Here is a 15,800-nt window from a genome sequence, read left to right on the forward strand (position 1 = left end):
TGAACCATCATATAAAACCGTGAAAATCAAGTCGTGTCAGCGACACAGATTCGCTCCCTCCACTCCGTCCTATCCACTACCATATTTTCCTCAATTCCCAATAAACTCATATCACTCTCGATCACCCTCCTCCAAGTTTGCTTAGGTCTTCCCCTACCCCTCACCACTACATCCCTTTGCCACTCTTCGGTTCTCCTAACCGGCGCATCAAGCGCTCTACGTCTCACATGGCCAAACCACCTTAGTCGGTTTTCTCTCATTTTATTCTCAATAGATGTGACCCCTACTTTTGTCCTAATTATTTCATTACGCACCCGGTCCTTTCTCGTGTGACCACACATCCATCTCAACATACGCATCTCCGCCACCGACATCTTATGGATGTGGCAGTGTTTCACTGCCCAACACTCCGTACCATATAACAATGCTGGTCTAATTGCCGTCCGGTAGAATTTTCCCTTCAATCTATTAGGCATGCCGGGATCACAAAGGAAACCCGTAGCACTCTTCCACTTCGACCAACCAGCTTTAATCCTATGAGCAACATCTCCATCTACTTCTCCATCCGTTTGGATAATAGATCCTAATTACCGGAAGCAATCCGAGGCCTGAACAACTCTCCCATCTAGGATGATTGTCCCTGCCTCCCTACTCCTACGGCTGCTAAACTTACACTCCAAATATTCTGTCTTACTTCGACTCAACTTAAAGCCTCTAGATTCTAGAGTTTGCCTCCATAGTTCCAACTTCATCTCCACTCCTTCTTTCGTCTCCTCAACCAACACAATATCATCTGCAAACAGCATGCACCATGGTATACCATCTTGAAGTGAACTTGTTAGTTCATCCATAACGATGGCAAAAAGAAATGGGCTTAGTGCGGAACCTTGATGCACTCCAATCGTAATAGGAAACTCTTCAGTCTTCCCAACACTAGTACGTACACTCGTGCATACTCCCTCATACATGTCCTTTATGATGTCAATATATTTCCGCGAAATGCCTTTCCTTATCAAGGCCCACCAAAGTACTTCCCTTGGTACCTTATCATATGCTTTCTCCAAGTCAATGAAAACCATATGCAAGTCTTTCTTCTTATTTCAATAGTGCTCCATTAATTGTCTCATTAGATGGATGGCTTCCATAGTTGATCTTCCCGGCATAAAGCCAAACTGGTTTTCCGAGATCTTCACCGTCCTCCTTAGCCTTTGTTCAATCACTCGCTCCCAAAGTTTCATAGTGTGACTCATTAATTTCCAGAGTCATATAGAATTGAAATTCTCTTTGGAGAGAACTATATTCTACTTCATAGACAGCTTAGAAGATTTAGGAAACTCAACATCAAATACCTATACAAAGTTAATGCTCAAGAATAAAAAGGAAGGCCTTTTCATCCATATGGTTTGGACCCAACATCTTAGAAAAGTCTCCTTGTAAAAAGGCTTGCTTCAAGTGTATAAGGCTAACCACATCAAACCAGAGTATCAAAATCTTCTCTATTGTGAACCATCTGATCCTTGTGCTACACCCTGTTTACCTCATCCCCATAACAAACTAAACTGTACAAAAGACTCCGCACTAGTGATTAACTCAATCAGTTTTCCATTTGGGAATAGAATGCTAACTCCATCTTACAACTTTACATGTATGCTGTTATTCATCATTTTTTGTTGATGTTACTGTGCATATTTGTGGTCTGTTAATGCGCTAGTTTGCTGTCATAACCTGAAATATGTTTTAATTTGCTGTAAGAATAAGCATCTATGCCCAATTATTAACACGTCTCAAATAGAGAAGGCAGTTATGCATTAGTGTAGTTATATCTAGATCATTATCCAGTCAGTTACTTCTAATGTTTAGAATTTATGCAATAAAGAACCTGCAGATGGGAAGTGTATTTTTCATCAAGTGCTTCCAGCAATTAGCTTCAAGAGATGAGGGGGTTCTCTGTAATGAGATTTGGATTTTAGTCCTCATAGGTTCTAAGGAAGATAGGTTTATCTAGGCATTTGTAATGTTTGATATTTGAACAATAAAGATTCTGCAGATGAGGGAGTGCATTATCCTTCAAGTATTTCCAGCAATTAGTTCTCTCTAATAAAAACTTGCATTGTAGTCACTATATGTTCCGAAGGAAGAAAAACCCGTCGTCACATAACTAGATCCAGGCCTATAACACATGCATTTATCTATGATATAATTCCTTGCATCTCGTGAAATATGTATCATAAGTTAGTTTCTCTTTCTACAATTACATAATAGTTAAATGACACAACGGATGGTAACTCATATGGTCAATCTACATGAACATACTGTGCTATAAGAGCTAAGCAACCAGTCCTCCCCTACACAAAATTTCCAGCTCTGGAACTGTGAATTACAGGCACCTGGATATACGACACAATGAGTTGTATATTATGCATTTATTGTTTGAGATTAAAAAAAAAAAAAAGCTAAAATGTTCGCAGCTTTATGCAAACACACAAAACTCAGTAAATGTCACCACAATCATCAAGGAAATATTCCAGTAATTCAATTCTAATCAACTAAACAAACTAATTAAATTTCAAAATTCACTTTCAATTACCCAAGCGAATGCTCATATTTTGACTCAAAAACTATGAAAAGCAACACGGGCAACGAATCACCAAGATACCTATTAAGTCTTTCGTCGAAGACGCTTCCTGAGCTTCTTGTACTTGTGCTTATTCATCTTCTTCTTCCTCTTTTTCTTCACACTATCGGCCCACATGGTCCTCGCATCATCAGAGCAATTTTCACTAACATCAGCCTTAATGGCGTTCAATTGATCAGACCCAGCAATGGTAATCGGGTAAATATGCCCAAACGGAAAAGAGGGGTAATAAAATTGAGAGGGTTTGGTGGGGTTTTGAGGTATCAGGTTATTCAAGACGGACGTCGAATCCCAGAGAGGATTCGAGTTGTTCGTCAATTCTGATAGACCAGTTCGAAGGACTACGGCAGGTAAGGGCTCGAAGAGCTGTGGGGATTTGGATACCGCAATGAATCTCAGAGCGGGCGTCGTTTTCCTGGCTAGGTTGTTAACTAGGCTACCCATTGGGGATTTGGGGGTTTGCGTTTAGCATAAGAGTTCGAAAGACGTGATTTTTATATAGGTCTCACAATCCGATTCAGAGGTGAATTGAATTGTCAAACACAACGACGCCGTTTCCATTGGCCTTAGGCGCTTTGTGTCGGGGGGCGGGCGCAATCCGAAACGGCGTCGTTTTCTATTCTGCAAATATAGAGCATAAAAACAAAAATGCCCTCACGCAGGATCGAACTACGGACCTTCAGTTTACAAGACTGACGCTCTACCACTGAGCTATAAGGGCAGATGCTAAACTTTTTAGACAAAAGATATATATAGTAAGCACATATTGAAAAGTGTATTAAATTCAGAGTGGGGAAACAAGCGGGACGGAGATGGAGGAAGAGAACACTTTTGATCCTGTATGTAATTTCCACGAATTGTCTAAGCAATTGAATTCATCTACTGTGTGCATAGATTCTTAGGTTTCTGAAATATTTCCATGATATTAAATTTTCTGCTTTTACTTATTAATTTATTATAATTTTTAGGATTTAATCCATGCCATTTTCAAGCTCGTGTGGAGCAGAAGAGCCCTCGGTTTGTAATTCCATCCTTACTGTTGAGTTTTGCTTTTTTATTTGATTTCAATGTTTAATTTTCGCGGTTGTGTTGTAGAGCGCGAGAAAAATGAAGGAACTGATGCCATGGACCGCGAGGTATCGTTGATGCTTTGCTTCCTTTCACGCTTTGATCTTTCAGTTTTGTTATAATGTGGAACCCGTCAAGATTTTATTCCTCATTTGATTTTTAACATTTAGCATTTCAGCTGAATCTGTTAATTGATTAATGGCTGTTTGAAATTGTCGTGAAAACTGGTGCGTGCATTTTGGCCGATGCACAAATTTGAGAGCACAATAATGTTTTGACGGAAAAGGAAGGATTGAACTTAAATTCATAATATTCTATTTCGCTTTAACACTGGATCATCTGTTTTAATGTCCTTATGATAAATGATCCTGTGCAACGAAATCCCATACCGATAAACAATCAATTTCTTTTTTTCAGGTTACTTCCTAAATTCATTATTGGATAACAATGCTTCAAGTTTCCACTTCTATTTCGCTTCAACTCCGACATTTTTTAATTGGTTGCTCTTGGAGCATATGTGTTTTTAATGAAAAGTTTTATGTTTCTGAGGCACTAAGAGGCATATTGAAGAATTGAATATTCATGTTTCCAAATTTCCACTCCAGAATGCTTAAAAATGCATGTAATGTGATTCTTGAATGCCTTACTGTTACGTCTCTGCACAAATGCCAGGACATTATTGTTTCTGTTCATGGAAGATTTGTTACAATTTCTATCATTGTCTTTATTCCTAGTTATATGAAGATACCTTTTTCTATATTCTGGGCATTTAAATATCAGTGGATGGTGGGCATTTGAATATTGTCCAGTGGTTCTCTATCATGTGGCTTTTTGTCTTCTCTTTCTTCCCTCTCTCTCTCTGGATCAAACCATGAATAGATATTTGTCCTTATATTTTCTTTTCAATGTCTCTTTTACTTTCCCTTGTTGAAGGACCTTAAACTCCAATTACATTACATAGATGACATGTCTAGGAATTGTCCTTCAGAAACTGTGGACCTCTATGCTTGTCTGTGTGTTTAATTTTGAGGTATAGGGAATTAAGGGAGCGCTATATGTATACTTGCATTGCATGTGAATGGTTTTAATTGTTTGATTTTGTATTCATCAAATGATCACAGATTCCCATAGCAATCTCCATGTTTGATCTCACAACATTCCTTATTCTACTCGTTTTCACATGTTTTCTCACCACCAGTTCCTTATATCGTTGAGCTGTGTAGTCTCTATATGATTCAATTTATGTCTATGTTCCCTGTGTAAAAAGTTTGAAAAGGTAACGTTAAACAAAATCAATCCATCCATCCATCCATCCATCATCGTTCACTTACCAGTGTATTTTACACTATGAGAATTTAGGATCCTGTCTAACTTTTTCTCCAAACATATGAGTTTGACAGTTACAAAAATTACTTGACTCTTGATTCTATATTTGGTCACTGAATAACGTTGGTGCAGGTCGGAGTTGGAACAAACAAGAAGGTCAGGTCCACTTCTGGTATCTTGCATCATTTGTTTATTCTTTCAATATGTAGACCCTTTCCAGTCTTATTTGTGTTTTTTCTCATTCATGTTCTCATTTATATTTTCTTGTTTTATCATGCAGCTAATTCAAATGCCTTAAAGCTGAGCTGTGAGCTCCTTCGAGTTTTTGTTTCAGGTAAAACCAGGTGAAATTTGATAGCTTTCTCCTTTGTACGACAACAGAACTGAGGGTAGTTTTCTGTGTAAAATATTCTGATGAAACACTTGTACTGATACAGAGGCAGTACAGCGAGCTGCTACAATTGCTGAAGCAGAGGGAGTCGGTAAGATTGAAGCAACTCACTTGGAGAGGATTCTCCCACAGTTACTATTGGATTTTTAGAGGATTACAAGGCATATATTGAAATGGTTTTTATTTTCCTGTTCTTTCCCTTGCATGACTATGCAAACTTTTCAAATTGCAAGAACTAGAAATTGTGATTTGCTAACAGAAATACATTCTTTATACCCAATTTGCTGAAGATATCGACAACCCTGATCTTGCTTGAAATCTTGTGGCAAAAATGTGGGTTTTTTTTTTTTTTTTTTGGCAATGAGACCTCTTTCTCTTGAGTTACATGATTCTGAGATTTAATATGATAAATTTGTACAAACCGGATTTTTGTCAATAAACTTCTTTACAACTTGTTTTATATTTGAAACATAAATGTGGATAGTGTACACTGGGGAGAAGTAATTGCAGAAGTCAATTTCCTTAATTTTCAGGTCTGCTCTTCCACACCTTGGCATTTTCCTTTGGGATGTTGTAATTTATGACTTGTTCTCTTCTTATCTTTCTTTTCATGATCATCTAAAGCGAGAAAGCTTGATCATTTATGGCTTCTCCTGACTCCTGGGTATTTTTCATTTTTGCCTTTTACATGATTTCAGTCCAGATCATCATCTTGTTTGTTCTGGTACCGTTTAGTGTTTTCTGACTCCGGCATTTGCCGCAAGCCGGAAAACCGGCTGCAGACATAAATTCATGGCCCAGCTATTGATTGGGGCCAATTAAAGTAGATTACCTTAACAACATAGTTGCACAATTTCTGCTATACATTTTGGAGGAGGCTCGTTTTTACTTTTGCAAACGAATAATGAGTTAGGGGTATTCAAAATTGTGTGGATTATTATAATGCATTCAAACTCAACCTATGAGTCTTTATTTAATCAAATTCAATTATTTAACTATTTTTTTTGAATTTTAAAAAACACTAATCATATTGTCCAGTTAACCATTAATCTGTTAACCAATTATTTTAACCAATTAAGTATTAATCAGCTAAGCAATTAATTCGGTTAGTTTTTTTTTTTTTTTTTTGACAACAATTCGGTTAGTTAATCTTTTATTTTAGGTTTTTAACCATTAATAAATATAAAAAATACTCTTCCAAGAAAAATGTAAAAAATAAATAAATTATATTCTATAGTCTTTTAATAATTAAAGGACATATAATTATCTAAATAAAATCGTTTTTTCTTCTCTCCTACCAAAAAAAAAATTATCTAAATAAAATCACAATTATTTTATATGAAATAGATATTATATATATGACAAAGTAAGCTTAAATTCTATCATATATATATATAACATAAAATTATAACAATTATTTTATATGAAATAGATATTATATATATGATAAAGTAAGCATAGCTTCTCTACCATATATATATAACATAAAATTATAAGTTATATTTATAGTAAGTTATTAAAATAAAATAAATTATTAATGATATACATTGTTTAATGTTTTTTTAATTTCTCAAAATTGGTCTTTAAATCTTAATATTTCAATTTTCAAACATACATGTATAATTAAAACATTAAATAAAAAATAAAAATTTATATAACGTAAAAAAAATAAAAAACACTAAAAAATCAACTATACATATCTAACATAAACTTTATACATTTTATATTAGAAAGCTATTTTTTTATTAATAAGAATGAAAAATAGAAAAATAGCTTTCCAATATAAATTAATATCCGTAATAAAAGTAGATTCTGAAAAAATAAGATAATGAATGCCAATAATTATTTTCTATTATAAAAGTAAGTATAGAAGGCACCGGTTAGAAATAAAAATGATAAAAATAAGGTAAAATTATGAACCGAATTATAAATTATATATATACTTCGATCTTTACAAAATAAACTAAAAGAGGATAACACCAACGATGCCCTCACGCAGGATTGAACTACGGACCTTCAGTTTACAAGACTGACGCTCTACCACTGAGCTATAAGGGCTGATGATTTTGTTTTGGACAATACAGTTTATAAATATATGAATTCCATGAAAAGTGTATTAAAATGCAGAGTTTGGAAACAAGAGGGACTGGAGAGGGAGGAAGAGAACACTCTGGATCCTGTATGTATATTTCCGCAGACTATGTAAGTAACTTAACTTATCTACTGTGTTCATAGTTTTTATGTTTGCATGAAATGAAAATTTCTGAATTGACTTATTAATTTATTATAATTTAGAGGATCTAATTCTTTCCATTTTCAAGCTCGTGAGCAGAAGAGCCCTATCAGATTTTAATTGTTTGATTCTGTATTTCAAGTCACGTATATACTTAGTCTGATAGATAATCAAACCTTGCTAAGAACGTGCTAGTTCAATTCCAAGGAAGAATTTTGCTTCCACACCATATCTTTTATAGTAAAACTTTTATTCGATTGGTCCTTTAATTCTTGAATCATTGCAACTGAAGTCTTTATGAATAATACATCATCAAACACACAATTAACCCTCTAGCCTTATATCTTGATACTGTCCCATTAGGTGCATACTTCACCTTAAATATCAATTTAGATGAAATTATCCTCTTATCCTTTGGCAAAGTCACTAATTTAGATGAAATTATCGTCTCGTCCTTTTAACCAACCTCCCACAAACGAGGGAGAGATACATTCTTATGGCATATATAGTTGATGATTTCTCTCGACTTTCATCTACCTTAGAGCATCCACAATGGTTGTCAACCATTGTAGTTTTTAGAGGTGTAGTGATAAAATTTAGTAACAACTCATTAGATGATTGTTACTTTTAAAAATTTATGGGGTTAAAAGAATTTATTAATTATAAATAGAAATTAAAATTGTAAATTTTCAAGTACTGAAACGTAACTTTCTGCATCTGAAAAAGCAGAATTTAAAGCCACAAAGGGCCGCTTACTCGCCAGATCTGACGCGTGTAAGCCATGCGCCAGCAAGATCTGATAATTCTGAGCTCTCCGTGGCTTTAAATCTTGGATTTTAGGGATAAGGTTACTGTTTGTAACCAAAATAAGTAAGAAATCTTTTTTGGTTACATACTCTCTAATGGTAGATTGTAATTTCATATGGGAAAGTTACAACCAAATCTCTACTATTAGAGATGCTCTTATTGTTTCATTCTAAAAATCAAGTGTCTACTTTTCTAGACGGATTTATTAGAATGGTGTCAAATAGTTTCGCGAAATTTTTAAAAGACTGAGAACAAATAATGGCACATAATTTGTAGAAAAGCCACACAATAAGTTTTCCATTAAAATGGTATACTGCATGATAAAATATGTATTTACATTCCCCAAAAAATGGTGCAGTGGGGCGTAAACATATGCATTAGCAGAAATTAACATGTCACTTTTACATCAAGCTTCACTTAACCACAAAATATTGGGGAGAGGCCATGATGCGGGAAACACATATTATAAATGTTTTGCCTACCATCATATCCAAGTGGATGAGTCCATACTTCTTATGAAAACATGATCTTAGCAACTTCTAAGCCTTTGGTTTGCTTATGTTAGACTTTTCGCTGTCAGACTTTTCTTGCAAAGTTGCTGTTAGAAAATGACCAATCCATCAAGTAGACATAAATAATGCATAATTGCATTGATTTATTTGTAGATAAAAAAAAATTTATTTAGAGCCTCCAGCTGGCTACATAAACGGCATGAAGGGTCGGCTTGGTGAATTAAAAAGTCATTGTATGGTTTAAAACAAGCACCGTGCATAGAATTCACTAGCAAATTGATTAACTTGGAGTTTCAAAACTCCTATTGTGAACAGGCAGATCCAGGATTTGAGAGAGCGGGGGTAAAACTTTATATAAAATTTTTTTTTAGACAAAATAGCATTAATTGAAAAATATATATATATTTTAATACATAATTGCTATTCAATACAAAATGTTTTAAAAAAAACCTTCTAATACTAAGTAGATCGATAATTACGAGGTAGCGATTGACATCTACGATCTGTCATAGCTTGAAAACGATCTGCTGGCTCTACCTATACTGCTTCTTTTAGGGTTAAGGTGCAAAAATACACCTAACGTTTTGGATCACGAGCAATTTTACCCCTAACGTCTAAAATTGTACAATTTTACCCCTAATGTTTGTAGCCAAGAGCAATTTTACCTCTAACATTAATAAATTGGATCAATTTCAGATACTATTATAAAATACAATCATTTTTTTTCTTTATTTTGCACCAATTGCATATCAATTTGTTCTAAAAAATGATATAATATTTTTTATAATTTAATAATAAAATTGAAGATTAATATTTTATAAATTCGGTGAATTTTTGAATTTTTTTTTGTCTAATTCGTACAAAAGACAGTATATTTTTTTCTTATTTTTTTCATATCCCAACATATGTTTGTGATTTGTTACTGATAAAATAACACATGTGTGAAGTGTGGATGACAAGATTCATGACCGATAAGACAGTTTGATGAATTATTTCTCAAATTGACCCAATTTATCAACGTTAGGGGTAAAATTGCTCTTGGCTTCCAACATTAAGGATAAAATTGCACCATTTTAGACGTTAGGAGTAAAATTGCTCCTGACCCAAAATGTTAGGGGTATTTTTACATCTTAACCCTTCTTTTTATATCAAAAATCCGCAAGGCAAAACGACATCGTTTTGAGAGGAATTAAAACGACGTCGTTTTGGAATTAATTTTTTTTTTTATGTGGGGGTGGGGGGTGGGGTGGGCAAATGCCCCTTTGACCCCCTCTATCCGCCACTGACTGTGAATACTATTTATTTTGACGATGCATTGATTACTAGTTCATTAGAAGAATTAATAGCTCAACTAAATGCTAACTCAAGCTATTGTATTTACCTCTCTCTCAAGCTAAACGAGATGGTCGAACTCTTATTCTTCCATCTCAAGATCACATAATAAATCAAAACGGTTCTATTAATAGTTACTCTCAAATCAAAGTATTAAATTTTTTTTTCTGCATGTCAAAAAGTATCTCAAGACCTATAATATGTATTTAAAATGTTCTCTTAGGACCCGTTTAGTAAGATGTAATGGAATGCCCATTACATTGAAGGGTCATTACGATGTTTGGTTGCAATTGAAAATTTTATTGTATTAGAATGAGAAATCCATAGATTAAATTTTGTTTAACAACTATTGTAATTCCCATTACATAAAAAAATGGATTGAATTCTCATTACATCCAACTAGTAATCCTAATTTCTATCTTTAAAGTTTCATCTAACCTCTCATTTGTCAAATCTCACTTTTCATCATTCTCAAAAACGCAAAAACTAGAAAACCTAAAAACGAAAAAAAGCAAAAAAAAAAAAACATGAAAAATAAGAAAATGAGAAAATAGAAAAAAATGTGAAAATGGAAAACAAAAAAACGAGAAAAATGTAAAAAAAAATACTATGAAAACACGGAAAATTATATACTAATTTCACGATTTTCATGTTTTTTTGTTGATTTTAATTATGTAAATAAAATTTTGCGATTACATTTAACTAAGCAAACATAAGTATTGTAATGGTAATTACATTTCATCATTTTTTTTACCAAACATGGTAATGGAATCATCATTCCATTCCATTACATTATAAGTTTGATTACATTACAACTTTGATTACATTGCATTACATTACGTCATACCAAATGCACCCTTAGAAAAAACAAATTGTATTAAGAAAAATTGAGTCCAAATGGACAAGTACACACTCAAAACAGAGAAAAAAGGGTGACCACGAAAACAAGGTTTCAGCAGATAAATAAGATTGAGACTCGATTTTGAAGCCTTGTAAGTTCCAACTTGGAAACAATTTTAAAATTTAATTTGTACATTTATGTCTTAGTATTACAATGCAAATTGAATCACTTGAATTGGAGTTTGTCCGAAAGAGTTATATCCATAGAACTAAACACATTGAATCTGCCCAACTGAACAAAATAGACATATTTGCATTGAATCGTCAAGTTAGTCATATGAATCGGCGATTCACATACCTAAATGAGTTCTAGAACCCAAAAAGAAGCTTTACTCGCCAAGTCGGACACAAAAATTGACAACTTTTGCAGTTTTAAGCTAAAAACTCATCCCATCAATTTCTGAATCGCATAAAATTCGACACACAAACTAACTAACTCATTTAGAAAGATATATAATCATAAAAACATAAATGGTATTTTTCTGAAAAAACATAGTTTTATATTTGAAAATCGAATCATTTTAATCATCAATTATCCAAAAACTTCAATTCACATGTAATCTCTAATGGAACCTTGACGATTATGTCTCAAAATCATACTCACCTAATCCATTTTACTAAGAGGATCAAGAATATATGTAAATCACTTCGATTGGTTGGTCGGATCTTTGCCCATGGTGGTCGAAAATAAGAAAAGAAAAGAAGATCAGAAAATGTTGAAGTTGTTAGTTATCTCAAAATCACGTTTCAAGGAGTTGAAAAATCGGTTTACGACAATAAACCACTTAATACCACATCTTCAAAGCTAAAAGTCCATTATACCCGTAATTAAAATTTGTAAAATTTAATCTCAAATGAAATTATCAAAATCTCCTTCCTTTATACACTGAAATTAATATTTTAAATTGATAGATTTGAGAATGTTACCGGGTAAAAATATCCACAAATATTTTCCATTAAATGGAAAATGTATAGAATTCAAGAAGTATATTATACGAGTAATTCAAAAATAAATAATTAAAGATTTGAACATTACTCGTTAGTACTCCAACCTTTTCTATTCCTACCCTTACCTTGAGTGTTTTTTTAAACTTTTTGTTTCATAAACCATTCCAAATTCTCCTCACGATCTTGTAGTCTAAAAATTTCGGGTGGAAAAACCTCAAATAATTATATATTTGTAGGTAGGAAATGCATAAAGTAGCCGTCTCTTTTATCTTTTCAGTTTGGGTCCTACAATTCACTGCAATTTTTATTTTTATTTTATCTCTATTAGGATTGAATATTCATGTTTTAAGAATCAAAGATTCATCTTTTCCTTCAGCTTTCCACTTTTGACTCTGTCAAAACCAAATGGGTGGACCTCAACATGACTAGGATATGGGGGGCAGCGGCAGCCACATTATGGAGTCCACCAATTAATTCCCTACTTGGAAATAAATGTGATAATGTTCCATTAGATCATATATTTCATTTCCAATTAGAAATAATATCCCTGATAGTGTTACTTAAACTGAAATTGGATAACGATTTTTCAATTTTAAAATTACAAATAGATTGATTAAAAGTTATCCGACTTCTTCACATCATGCGTTACATAACAATATTAGAGTTACAGTTTTGTCCTATATCCGATAAGAAAGTCGATAAGATTGTCCGACTTTTTTTTGTTAAAAGTCGTTCTAAAAGCAGCACGATTCTTTATGTTTTTTTAGTGAGAATTTTTACGATGTGAAGAAGCCAAATAGTTTTTATCTGACATTTTTACAATTTTAAAATCAAATAATCTTTAATCGGATTTCTTGTTGGAAGCACTACACTTTTATGTGTTGCTTTTAGGTGGAAATATCTACGATGTGAAGAAGTCGAACAATCTTTATCCGATTTCACCATAGTTTGTAGAATATTATCACTGACATTGTTTTTATACAAGAGCATTTATTTCAAACTTTGCAAAAGAATATCTAAAAGTAAAATTCAGATCTTGAAGAATGCAATTTAAATGGATAATTCATTAGTACTGTTTAGATTCTTGAACTATGCAATCTTACACCCTTCAAAATAACTATTGTTACACATTCCCCTGCTAGTACACCAAATAATGATTGGTAAATCCATAACACAATTATACAAAACAAAAAGAAAGATAATAAGCATTGTTTACATGCTTTTGTTATTCAGATATACCCTTATCAAACACAACTAGTGCTTAATCTGAGACAACATACACCTAATATCTTTGCTATTAGGCCTCTCTTTTGGGTCATCCACAGTACAGAAGCAAGCAATTTTCAAAACAAGCAACATTTGCTCATCATACCCATGTCCCAACAATTTTGGATCTATTGCTTGTGTTGGGACTTCTGAAGTAAGCACATTTCTCATCCATTTAATCAAGCTCATTTCTCTCGTAGTCTGGAAAAAATCATCAGATGGAAGCTTCCCCATCACCAGAACTCCAAGCAGAACTCCATAGCTGTATATATCACACTTATCTGTGAACTTAAGTGTTTGATGATATTCTGGTGCTATGTACCCAACTGTTCCTGCAACATTTGAAGTTGAAACATGTGTATGAGCATCAGGCATTGCTTTTGCTAGCCCAAAATCTGCAATTCTAGCTTCCATATCGTCATCGAGGAGAATGTTAGCTGGCTTCAAATCTCTGTGGATGATTCGAGGACTGTGACTCATGTGAAGATATTCAAGCCCTGATGCTATTCCCAGTGCGATTCTGTGCCTGATTGGCCAATCTAATTCTCTTTTACCTTGTTGAACTTCGTTTAACATGTCTTGTAGACTTCCGTTTTTCATGAATTCGTAGACTAGGTAATGGCAATCGGGACGAGATACATGAGCGAGAAGAGGAAGAAGGTTTCGGTGTCGAATTTGACCTACTGTGTTGATTTCTGATCGGATTTGCCTCATTTTCTTCCCCATAGCTTTGCTATCTTCTTCGCTCATTTCTGCTGCTTCTTTTGGAGGTTGAATGATTTTCTTAATCGCGATCAATTTTCCATCACTTCCGGGTAATTCAGCTCTGTATACCTCTCCACATCCACCTCTTCCGATGAGTTCTAGATTCGCAATTCCATCTTCTTTCTCTAAGAAAGATAGATACTCTGCTTTTTTAATTACGTGTGGACTGAAAATTGCAGGACCGGAGTCTTTTCCGCCGCCGCGAATCGTTGCTAATGCGAGCTTAAACATCACTGAGAAAACAAATCCCGATATGCTTCCGGCGACTGCTCCAGCTAGAAATCCGAGAATCCATCCTCTCAACTTCCTTTTGTTCTTTTTGCTCTTACGAGAGGTAACTGCTGATGGACTAGGAGCTTGAGCGGAAGGTGCAGATGCAGTTGCTGAAGCGACACTTTTGTTTGTGTTTGCTTTGTTTGTGTTGTTAGTCTCTGCCAAAATATAACGATTTGGATACGATTCAGCTTTGTTCATCACCGGCACAGCTCCTTCGAGAAAGCTATTACCAGATAGATCGAAGAATTGGAGATTACGAAATGAGCGTAACGATTTCGGGACGATTCCGGTGAAGTGATTGTTGGCGAGAGAAAGATGTTCGAGATTGGGGAATTGCTTTAAGAAACTCAAATTCCCCGAGAATTTATTGTTAGACAGATCCAGAACTCGTAGTCTTACGAGTTTGGATAATTCAGAGGGAATTGCACCGGAAAATCCATTGTTTCCGAGATCGAGAATTTCGAGTTTCTTGCAGTCAACTATCTGGTGAGGGAGGCGGTCAACGAGGCGGTTGTTTGAAACAGAGAGCTCTTTGAGCTCAGAGAGGCGGCCGATTACCGGAGACAAAAGTCCATTGAGGCGTTGAGATTTGAAGATGAGTCTGGTAATCTTAAGCACATAGGTGTTGTTTTTAGTGAGTCTCCTCTCGCAGAAGACACCAGGATTGTTGCAAGGAGTGGCGGAAGGGGCGCGTTGACCGGTGATTCCTAGTTGTTTCTGGATGATGGATATAGCTTTGACATCGGAATTATCCAGATCAACTCTTGAGTGAGTGAGCAGGAAGAAAGAGAGTAGAAGAAGAAAGGAGAAATGGAGGTAGTGAAGTTTCCAGGCCATCTCCGGGAGCGGTTTCCGGGCTGAAATTTGGTGGGAATAGAAAAGTTGTGGTTTTCAATTTTATAACATGGGCAAAGTTTTCGTTCTTCGTCTTCTGGTCTGGCTGATTTCAATGTGTTTTATTTTACTAAACCGAACCGCGTGGAAAAATGCTACTAGTGGGACCTTCTAATTTTTGTTGAATGGATTTTTATATTTTCCACGTGAATATTACTGTCTGATATGTTTAGTTTTTTTCTCTTTCCTGATAAAATATACCCATGATTCCTCGAGTTCGTTCATTTTTTATATTTTTTTAAACCATCCAAAACTCAACCAGACACATTAATCACTTAATTTTATAATATGTAATTTAAAAAAATGATTCTATGTAATATGGTAAAAAGCATGTATTTACCATTAGACTAGTTTTTTTAAGGAGTTGAATCTTTACATGAAGCAGTAAATCAGGAAGAATAATAAATAAAAGAAATAAATAAACAAACACTAAACAAGACTTGACAA

At 34.3% G+C, this 15,800-nt stretch overlaps 2 protein-coding genes, 1 long non-coding RNA gene and 2 other non-coding genes across 5 annotated transcripts; 1 reads left to right on the plus strand and 4 right to left on the minus strand.

Annotated features, from left to right (window-relative positions):
- Positions 1-2,134: 2,134 nt before the first annotated feature.
- On the minus strand, positions 2,135-3,138 carry LOC136229412 (uncharacterized). The gene is made up of 2 exons (XR_010689101.1): positions 2,657-3,138; positions 2,135-2,387 (listed from the first exon to the last, which is right to left on the minus strand). It is a non-coding gene; the product is annotated as an uncharacterized lncRNA (long non-coding RNA).
- Positions 3,139-3,284: 146 nt separating this feature from the next.
- TRNAT-UGU (transfer RNA threonine (anticodon UGU)) lies at positions 3,285-3,356 on the minus strand. Its single transcript has one exon. It is a non-coding gene; the product is annotated as a tRNA-Thr (tRNA).
- A 46-nt stretch (positions 3,357-3,402) lies between these two features.
- On the plus strand, positions 3,403-5,946 carry LOC136229418 (protein MHF2 homolog). Its single transcript, XM_066018186.1, has 6 exons — positions 3,403-3,474; positions 3,604-3,652; positions 3,731-3,771; positions 5,162-5,201; positions 5,310-5,363; positions 5,467-5,946. Exons 1-6 carry the CDS (start codon positions 3,448-3,450, stop codon positions 5,568-5,570), a joined length of 315 nt encoding a protein of 104 aa, XP_065874258.1. The 5' UTR covers positions 3,403-3,447; the 3' UTR covers positions 5,571-5,946.
- Positions 5,947-7,406: 1,460 nt separating this feature from the next.
- Positions 7,407-7,478, minus strand: TRNAT-UGU (transfer RNA threonine (anticodon UGU)). The gene has a single exon. It is a non-coding gene; the product is annotated as a tRNA-Thr (tRNA).
- Positions 7,479-13,196: 5,718 nt separating this feature from the next.
- On the minus strand, positions 13,197-15,392 carry LOC136229426 (leucine-rich repeat receptor-like serine/threonine/tyrosine-protein kinase SOBIR1). The gene has a single exon (XM_066018198.1). The coding sequence runs from the start codon at positions 15,294-15,296 to the stop codon at positions 13,407-13,409; it is 1,890 nt and encodes a 629-aa protein (XP_065874270.1). The 5' UTR covers positions 15,297-15,392; the 3' UTR covers positions 13,197-13,406.
- Between the last annotated feature and the right edge of the window lie 408 nt (positions 15,393-15,800).

The sequence above is a fragment of the Euphorbia lathyris genome, chromosome 1, assembly GCF_963576675.1.
Source record: "Euphorbia lathyris chromosome 1, ddEupLath1.1, whole genome shotgun sequence".
NCBI classification, from domain to species: domain Eukaryota; kingdom Viridiplantae; phylum Streptophyta; class Magnoliopsida; order Malpighiales; family Euphorbiaceae; genus Euphorbia; species Euphorbia lathyris.

Bases quoted from the DNA above. Each gene is read 5' to 3' on its own strand.
- LOC136229418 (XM_066018186.1), top strand. From the start codon at position 3,448: ATGGAGGAAGAGAACACTTTTGATCCT. The intron at 3,772-5,161 runs GTATCGTTGATG...ACGTTGGTGCAG, and splicing joins CTGATGCCATGGACCGCGAG to GTCGGAGTTGGAACAAACAA. The intron at 5,364-5,466 runs GTAAAACCAGGT...GTACTGATACAG, and splicing joins CCTTCGAGTTTTTGTTTCAG to AGGCAGTACAGCGAGCTGCT.
- LOC136229426 (XM_066018198.1), bottom strand. From the start codon at position 15,296: ATGGCCTGGAAACTTCACTACCTCCATTTCTCCTTTCTTCTTCTACTC.